Source organism: Frankliniella occidentalis, unplaced genomic scaffold, assembly GCF_000697945.3.
Source record: "Frankliniella occidentalis isolate FOCC.00 unplaced genomic scaffold, Focc_3.1 Scaffold145, whole genome shotgun sequence".
NCBI classification, from domain to species: Eukaryota; Metazoa; Arthropoda; class Insecta; order Thysanoptera; family Thripidae; genus Frankliniella; species Frankliniella occidentalis.
In genome coordinates, this window is record NW_026267272.1 from 589,111 (window position 1) to 598,691 (window position 9,581).

At 54.8% G+C, this 9,581-nt stretch overlaps 2 protein-coding genes across 2 annotated transcripts in view; one reads left to right on the forward strand and one right to left on the reverse strand.

Moving 5' to 3' along the window:
* The window catches only part of LOC113214515 (acetylcholine receptor subunit alpha-like 1), a gene marked incomplete at its 3' end in the record, with an annotated part of 208,277 nt that overhangs the window by 8,709 nt on the left and 189,987 nt on the right, over positions 1-9,581 (forward strand).
* LOC113212516 (acetylcholine receptor subunit alpha-L1) overlaps positions 1-9,581 on the reverse strand; it is a 34,448-nt gene that overhangs the window by 5,130 nt on the left and 19,737 nt on the right. The window contains exons 3-6 of the mRNA XM_026431244.2: positions 8,251-8,360; positions 3,326-3,506; positions 2,864-3,020; positions 459-879 (exon numbers count right to left, since the gene is read on the reverse strand). Of these exons, the coding sequence (XP_026287029.1) occupies positions 459-879; positions 2,864-3,020; positions 3,326-3,506; positions 8,251-8,360 (869 nt within the window). The remainder of the gene's footprint in view (positions 1-458; positions 880-2,863; positions 3,021-3,325; positions 3,507-8,250; positions 8,361-9,581) is intronic.

Consider the following 9,581-nt stretch of genomic DNA (forward strand, 5'->3'; position numbering starts at 1 on the left):
GAGGTCATGACGCTCTGGCCCTGGGCAAAGGGGGTCGGTGTGAGCAGAGCAACCCTAGACGTCTTATCTGGCGGCTATTAAGGCTAACCACCATAAACCTCTGGCCCGCCGTGCAGCCCGCCCAGCCCAGGGCTGCGACCACCTGCAAAGGGTTAGCACACGCACCTTCACCTACTACACTGCTTGTCATTCCCGGAGAATGTCTGTTATACTGGACATCAAAGATTTAACCTTAACAGCTTAGACATCGATACACGGATAAAACGACGTCTTGGTTTTCAAGCAGCCGAGCAACTCTTATTGAGAAAATACACGGGAGCGTCTTGTTTTTACCCGAACTGCTTGAAAACCAAGACGGCGTTTTTGGCGTGTACTCATAATTATCACTTGTTTTGAAATAAACACACAAAAGACACACACATCACACATACACTCATTTTGAGGATATCACTACTGACCTGTTGCCGACGAGATCCGCCAGCATGGTGTCGGGCACACGCATGAGCAGCACTTTGGGCAGCCAGCGTATGAAGAGCTTCCGCACCCACGAGGCCATCTTGTGCGTGGACGGCTTCCGGTAGTGCACGTTGAGCACGATGATGGTGATGACGACCGACACGCCCACCAGGAACATGGTGAAGAGCAGGTACTTGCCGAGCAGCGGCAGCGCCAGCGAGGTGGACGGTATGATTTCGGATATGAGCAGGAAGAACATGGTTTGCGACAGCAGGATGTTGATGCAGAGGGCGATCTTCTCGCCTGAGTCGGCCGGCAGGTAGAAGACGAGCACCGTCAGGTAGCTGATGCCGACGCACGGCACGATCAGGTTGACGGTGTAGAAGAGCGTTTTGCGGCGCAGGGTGATGTTGAAGAAGATGTCTGCAACAGGCGACGAGCCGAGCAAGAGTTATTGCGACACCTTCGCGGGGCCGGGAGGACCCAATTGCTGTCGTGTATTGACACCGGGCTAATTGAGGGAGGGGGAGGAGGAGAGCGGCGGGGAGAGGCAGCCTCCGCTGGTGCCGCTGCTGCTGCTCTGCGCGCCAGAGCAAATGAAAAGGAGAGCAATCAGCGAAGCGCCATGGAGTTGGAAAAGTGAGGAGTGGCCCTCCGAGAGCGCGGGCTGCGCGTAGGGTCGGGGCGGGGGCGGGGGCGGCCCCAGCGGCACGACCCATCATCCGGGGTCGTCTTGCCACACACTCTTGTTTCACCACCTTGAGAATAAATATACTTTCCGCCCGGCAGGCGCGGCCGGGCCGGTCCGGGTACGAGCCGTTTACTTTGAGGAAAAACTTTGTGCTGAAACTTTCCGACTTTAGACTCGCGCTGTGCGCTGTGGCGCTGGTGCGCTCCGTCGGAAAAATGCCTTTTCTCCCGCGGGTGGGTTTCGCGCCCTGCCTGGCCCTGCCCTGCGCATCCGAGGGTCTCTAATTGGCGGTAAGGGTGCCTGGCGGTAGGGGTGCCGGAAAAGCGGAAGGAAAGAGGGCTCCTGGTATGTAAGGTATGTACAGGGTGTCCCATAGATCCCGTGTAACTGTTTTTAATTTATTTTATTTCTGTTTTGCTTGAACTGCACTGCATGGAGGCGGGCGGGCGGGTGGGCTACCATACCCACTCACCATGGCGGTACGTGGAGTCCACACTGTCAACTGCTTGGAAACTATTTTCTTTCCAGCGTTGCGAAGAATTTTACGATCTTTAGCAGTATAGAATTATTTTTGCGTATGTCAAAGAAATTCCTTGATAAGATTCCTTGCAAACCGTGTGTTCGTATTGCAAAAATGGTTTGCAAGCTTTGCGAAAAACTAGTTCGCGTATAACAATGCTTCAAAGTTCTTTGCTTCTTTGCTTCAAGCTGCAAAGAAAATCGTTTGCAAAACAAACCTATTCTTTTGCAAGCATTTTGCAATGTATGGGACACTATGTATACTCTGCAGTGTATACACGGCCGGAATGGTCCATCGTGGCGATTGAGCGTTTCTGAGCTGAATGCGATGCGATGGGTCAAGCAACGGGAGTGATGATGGTAACTCGTCTGCAAGAGCGTGACTGAGAAGCGCGAGCCTGATGCCTGATGGACTGGACGCGCTGTGCCCTTTTCTTCTACGGACTTGAGCGTTCGTCCGAATGAATGAGAAGAAAGGGCCCCCCTTTTTTCCGCTGTCTAGTGCTCGTGATAAAATGGGATGTGTTTTTTTAAAACCATCTTTCCGGGGCCCTCCCAGATGCTGTTGCTGTCGGAGCCAAGTATGAAATGAACTAATTCCAAGCGGGTATAAAAGATTATCTCACTTTGTGGGGTGCTAAATAGAGCCGAAAGCACCGCGGGGCGTGGCCGGGCGGGGCGCCGCCGCGGGCAAGGCTCTAGGCTGGTTGTGATACAGCCAATCACAGTTCATCAGAGAGGCACCCGGGCGGAAGGGGAGGGCGGGGGAAGGGGGCACGGAGCCGAGGAGAAGAGAACGTGAAGAGAAAGGCAGGCTGAGATATAACTAGCGACTCGTAAACGTCTTTCGGGGGGGCATAATGAGGGAAACCGAGCCTTTATTTATTTACATCGGTGCGGCCAGACAGCGTCCGAGGCGGCGGCTCGACGGGGCGTTTAGTCTTCTTCGTCGCGCCCGCATAGATCTAGCCTTCGCGCAGTGGAGGGGCCCCGCCCTACCGCATACCCCACCCCACCCACCCACCACCCCGTGCCGTCCGTCGGGTTTCGAGTTGCTTGTTTTCGAACGCGCCGTTCCTCGGACGTTAATTAAATGTGAAGTCCCGGGCGTCGGCTCCTGTTTACCGAGCGCCCGGCACCGCCCCCCCTTCCCCCCCTTCCACCCCTTTGCCCTCCAATCACCAACCCCGCACTCACCGGGGTACGGCTCGTTGCAGCACGGGTAGTAGCGCTCGTGGCGCTCGGCCGGCACGCCCAGGATGTCCCACTCCACGGACGGGTAGTACTCCTTGAGGTCGATGCCGACCTCGACCATGTTCTCGTTCACCTTCTGGTTGATGTGCTGCAGATCAATCTAAACAGAGGTTTTTGCAAATTTGCAGTTTTTAGTTTGGTTTGCATGTCCCGCTTCATATTAACAGCAAAAACTTCATAGCAATGAACCAATTATTTTTTTTAAATTGTAGAAATGTTACACGTATATTTCGTTTAAATGTTAAAATTGCGAGACTGCTTTAAATTGCCGTTTGCCTGCTGATCTCGCTCTTTTTCGGACTTTCATTCTCGGCGAAAAATGGTTCATGTAAACTTTCTTAAGCAGTTGTAAAATGAGCAAGAGTGCCAACTGGAAAAGTTTCTCTAACCGGCCATATTTTTTACCTGGAAGCCGTCGTAGGTCCACGAGCCGAACTTCATGAAGCACGTCTGCTGGTCGAACGGGAAGTAGCGCACATCAATCTCGCACGACGACTTGAAGATGGCAGGGGGCGTCCACAGGACCTTGCCCGTGTAGTGCAGCACGGCCTTGGTCATGGTGGTCACAACGTACTCGCCGTCCGCGCTGCAACAGACGACGAGAGACACTGCAGACGCTCGTCTGAACAACAGCAGGTGCGGGGGATGGCCTGCGAGTACGACTAGTGCTACACGGCGATATGTTCGCGAGGCAGCGGCAGGCGGGTGCCGGTAGGGGCTGCTGCTATAAGCGTCGCTGGGATCCCAGAGAAATCCTCCATACTGGTTTGGGTTACGTTCCGGGTGGTTGTGTCGTTGTTCCATTGCTCTACGGTGGTCTGCTCTGCTGGCCACGGAGGTCCTCTGCTGCCACCGGGTGGCGCGCACCGGGGCGTTGGGCCAAGTCCGGGGCAACCCTTTGGTTCGCCCGGCCCTCGGGGGGCTCTCTCGGGGGCACATCTCATATCTCAGGGCTGTCCGTGCCGCGCGCCCCCTGGGCTGCGGGGGCCCGGGTGGAGCCCGGCGGGCCCCCCCCCCCCCCCTCTTCACTCTCTTTTAACCTCCCCCGCGCCCTGCAACTTCCGCGTTTATTTATGTCACGGTATCTAAGCGGGGGACTATTACTCTCCTGCGGGTCAAATGCCCCCCCCCCTCTCCTTCCCCCTCCTCCCACTCCAACCCTGCCGCGCGCCGCGCCCCGCTCCGCTGCCGCTGTACTGGTAGACAACTGTGCACACAAATGTTTGCGCGCATTCCAGCGTGGCAGTTTGGCCCCTCGTGCTTTTTTCGACCCCCTCCCCCCCTCGCCCCCTAGTGACCGTGGCCGACACGAGGAGCGGCGGGGAGGTACCATAGCCACTGCGCGTGCGAGCGAAATCGCCTCGGATAAACGGTAAATCCTGGAACGTCGCGGATTTGCAGCCAGGGGACTGGCAAATTGTCCGGATGTCGAGTCTTGCACGTGCGCGCGCGGGGTAAAGGGGGAGAGAGGAGGGGGTTGAGGGGGATGAGAGGCAGCAGAGGGGCGCCCTGTGTGTGTTTAGGGATGGGTCTGCGTGCTGGTCGGCACGGGGCGGAGGATGAAGAGGCTGAGAGGAGGAGGGAGGCTGAGCCTCCAGATTAATACCAACTGACATTGTGCGCCATCACAACACGCGTTATCGCGGACGGTCTTAGGGACCGTGCGTAAACTACACACCGCCCTCTGGAGGAGATCAGGGACTAGGAAGGGTCGGGACCGAGACCGGCGCGGCGTCAGGGGGCGGTGTGTGGCAAATCCTCATCTGAATGCGGAGCCCTTGAGGCACGCAGCTCGGGGGCGAGGGGCGCGTGACCAATCAGTAAAGGAGCAAGTTGATGTTACTTTTAAACCGCGCATTCAACCAAGTGTTCACCCGCCACTCTTCTACAGTTAAACTTCAGTAATGAAAGTGCGACCAAAGCTTAACGAAGGAAAAAGTAGTAAATGAAATACGCACACTGCACACTGCACCGTATGCAGGACGCTATGCCCACTCGCAAGAGGCAATAAGGCGCCGTTGTGAAGACGGTACAGTATAATTACGAAACTATCGGGGGAATGTGGCCTACCCTGTATGATGTGACTGTGTCGTGCAGGAGTACGTATCGGTGACCAAGGCGAAACCGACGAAAAGGCTTGCCTTTTCACCGCTTATTGACCACGTTTATTTCTACAACAAAAATGTTGTCCGTTTTGTGGCGCCTGCTTGTTGGCTGCACAGCGTGTCCCCCCCCGGCCGGCCCGGCCCAGCCCGCCTCTCTGGGGGGTTTTGGTTGGGAATAAAGACCTCGGGCCAGGAGCACAGGGGACTAGGAATGAACCATTGGCGATCGTGACTGGACTCCCGGTGGCTCTGTTGGTAGGGGAGGCGGGGGCTGTGGCGGTGAGGACGCGGGCACGAGGGGCGTGCGGCGGGGGCGGCGGAGCGTCCTAGGGGGCGGTGGGCCGCAGGCCTAGAGGCATTAGCCCGTGAACACGCCTCCATGAAAGGTAACCCGGCCCGGACCGCACGTCACATACAATATCGGCTCTCATCACAAATACATGGCGGGCCAGTAGTGCGCGCGGCCGACCCCCTGCCGGCCTATCGACCCTTTCTTGTTGTTATTGCGATGATTTATTATTGTTATTACTGCCAGCAAGTACTTGAGATGCGCGCGGCGCGGCGCCTCTTCGCGGTCCTTTGCAATACAATACTTCATCGCGCGCGCGCGGGGCCGGACCAGGCGGGGGGCTCCCGAGGGGGCGCGGCGGGGCGGGGCGCAGTAAAATGCCAACTTGAGTGGAATACAAACACGCCAGCGACGCTCCGGAGGGACAAAGAGTGGGGAGGGAAAGTGGAGGGGAGGGAGAGAGATAAAGAGAGAGAGCGAGTAGGGGGGGGGGGGGGGGGGTTGAGAAAGACCATAGACAGAGAAGGTGTGGGATGTGCGGCGTTTGTCCCACCGTTGTTTCTCTCAAACTTTATTCGGCGCGTTATTGCGCAGTCATTGCTGGCCGGGCCGTGCACCTGTTGTGCGCGCCGCACGTGTCGCGTGACGGGGAGAGAATGACGACTTCTAGTCCAAACCGAAACAAACGTGTACGTGAGGGAGGCCGCGCGCTTGCGCGCTTGTAATGCAACCGAAATTTTCCAGTAACAAAAATCCACGTGCCCGAATGCTTGAAATTGTTCTTCCCTCTGGGGTCTTAAACGCCTGTAAGCAGTGTCGGCCCGTTGCAATATACGTGCACGAAGACAGTTGCCAAGGTGTGACCGATGATGCAGAGCGCGCGGCGCACTGCCCGATGCAGAAGGGCGCCGGGAGGTAGGCAGACCCGCCAGACAGGAACGTGCCGCTATTGCCTACCCCACCGACTGCAGGCGTTCACCCGGTTTACTACATCAAACAAGTCAGCACGCGCGGCAACTTGATTTCTTGTAACATCTTAATTTAACTATCGTTGTGTTGTTTTGGTTTTGCTTACAAGCAAAGTCTCTTGAAAAAAAAATGCTGAATCATCGTTAGAAATGCTTAACCTTTGGGCATAATCTAGTCATTCCTAGTGGACCTAATATTTTGGTCATCACATCCTTTCGTAAGGAATCTTGAGACCACACGGAAAAAAATAAAAATTAGATTGGTGCTAAAGATTGGTCATTAGTCGGGCCCATATTAGCACCGGTGCTAATTATACTTGCTGGCTAGTTAACGTTCTCAGCTGGGCACGATTGTCGGTTTAGCTATAGATCTAGACCTCAATTAGCTGTCGCAAAAACGGTCTGGTCTGCATCTTAGTCCATATCCATCGAGAAGTGTCATGCCCAGCTTAATCAATTTGCTGTACTGCTAAATGTGCAAGCTGCACCAAGAAACACTGTTCTCGCCTCTCGGTTTAGAAGTTTATAGGTCTCCGCTAGATGGCACCACCAACTAAAGTTCTCCGTTATATCTCGATGGTTGCTACGGGTGTCAATTGCTTTGGGTGTTTGGGGTATTTCGCTCCTCTTAAAAGTTAAATTTCGGGTCGACAGACGTTAGTCTGTCCAGCACTGGGAACGGGAGACGGACGTCCATCTTAGATGTCTGATGTCTCCTAATTTTATTTTTATTTTTCCACAAAGGCAAGCACTGAGTCTAGTTTTGCGATACTTTTAATACAAAACCACGCGTTAACTGGTGTTTTGCGATTCCCACGTCAAAGGGCATGATAACTCCCAAAAATGTGAGAAAAGTATCACATTATTGTGATAAAATCATCACCAAAATTATTTTTTTACAGTTTTTGTGATGATTTAAATAGGGAAAAAATAGCAATTTTGAAATTTGAAATAGCACTGGTGCAAACGGACTGTTGTAAATCTAGCTAATATCTTCCAGCTAGCTACTTGTAGGAGTACAGCTAAAAAATTAGCTGGGCCTATGCCTATACAGACGAAAAAATTAGCACCGGTGCTAAAAATCTAGCACTACCGCCAGATTTTTTTTGCGTGCAATCTTTTGATATTTCTATTCAATCAGGATTACTATCCCCTCTCCTCTGCCCTTTGGACGTTGATGACTCCCGTTTTGCGTCCCTCCGTCATAACGCATTCAAGGGGTTGTAGATCCTGAACCGAGAGTCTAAATGGATTTGTATATATGATAATATATGCGGTAAGAACGGACTTTTCTGCACAGTGCAAGAGAATGATCTGCCCAGCCCACTCCTGTCTTGGTCTTGGTGTCGCGTAAACTTTGAATTTACACGCTACGCATATTGCGTCTACAGAAAGAGTAAAGGGGATGGTGTTGGCCGACATGAAATAACAGCGTGGAACGAGGAGTGTCCGACGCCGGCTGTTTGGATTTTGTCCAAAGTCGCCCCCAATGAGCCCCTCCCCTCCCTTCTCCCCGTTCCGCCCTGTGCGCATCCTCTCACCCCCGCCCCGCACGCACGCACGCCCGCGCTGCGAGACGTGTCCGCCCGCTCCGCTCCCCCAAGTCCGTGCGCGCTGGAGGCCCGGCTTTGCCTCGGGCTGGGCGGGGTGCGAGGACAGCTCGTGGGGGACGCTGCGGGGCCGTGCAAGGGGTGAGAGGGGGAGGGGTGGGGGGTCACACAGGGCAGGGGCTGCCATTCGAATCGACCTCGTAAAAGCAAAGTCGTCAAAGGAGACAGAGTTCCCGGATTAGCGGGAATATAGCCAAGTCACAAGTCATAAAAGAGGCGGAGGTTTGCGCGACCCGCTCGCCGCCGCCGCCGCTTCCTAAGGCTTCGAGACGGCGCAGTGGGGGGTGCACACGTGACCGGGCGTCGCCGGGCGTGACAGGGTCGCAACAGCCATTAGTAGGCGGGGATCTATCCTCACTTGTTGTAGAGCACGATGTCCGGCAGCCAGATGTGTTCGGACGGCACGTACAGCTCGGTGACGCCCCCGTACTCGTACGGGTCCCATTTGAACTTGTGGTCCTGCCACTCCTGCGGGGTCAAAGAAGAGGAGACCACGTTAGTACTGCAGTAATAGTCATAGAAATAATCATTACAATAATAACTTAATTAATGACGGGCAGTGCTCGACCTCGCCCTACAGCTGAGTTATACGCAGTTTTAAGTACAAAGGCTTGATCAGCATGGCACGCGGGATTGGTTGGCCTGCATCACGCAACGGCAGGCACCCAGAAATGGATAGCGATTGTACAAAATACAAAACAGGCAGCGGTTTCGACTCGCCCTTTTTGCCTTTTGTTTAGCGAAGCATCTGCCGCCGACACGTCCCGGCGGTATGCCATAATGAACACACGAGGGCAGTGCGCCTCGCGACCAATAGCGCTCTGGTTGGTGGGGCCCTGGTCGGGGGCACTCAGACGGCCGTTGCGGAGGTCGTTACTGACGTGGAGAGGGCGGCCAGTCCGTGTCACGGCCATGTGCGAGTGTGAGTAAGCGTGCGCCGGCTGTCATGCGTTAATGTGTGAAGCACGCCTCGGGCAGTGGCGCTGAGCTCCACGCCGACAAAACCATCGGCCACAATGAGTTTCCAGACACACTCAGAAAAACTACAACTTGTAGCAATCACCGTATGGTGGTAGGACCAGGGGTAACCATCAAAGTATGGTCGTGGCAACACGCACATGGTGGTGCCAACACCAACAACAAAAACAGGAAGTAGAACGATTTCCATCGTTGATGTAACCATGTGCGAGTGTTGGAACAGCCATATTTTCCATGGTTGCTACAAATTTCAATTTTTCTGGTTGCGTGTGTGAAAGGTGCCACCAGGTTATACAACACTTTTGTTCCGGATTCAGTTTCTCGCTGTGTAGATTGTGCGTAATCGGGCTCGGTGGCGGGATTGTGTGGATAAAATTATGTGCGCACACAAACCTTTGCGTGAGGGTCTATCCCATAACCCCCTTTCCCTTCCTGTGGCGGCTGCGAGGCCCGGGAGCAGGAGCATAGATAACACGCTGCTCAAAAGGAGTTCGAACACTTGGGTGGCGCCGCCCCGCCCCGCCCCGTCCCTCCGGTGGCTCCGGTGAGGTCCCGGCTGCGGCTCTGGCGGCGGTGCGCGGCCGATGGGGATGCGAGATACGGCTCTCTGCGGGAAGCGCCGAGATAAGGCCTTATTTATAAGGTGTGCGGGACGCTGACGTGTTGACCGCCAGTCGAACCTTCTTCTTGCGCCTAACCCTCGTCAGACAG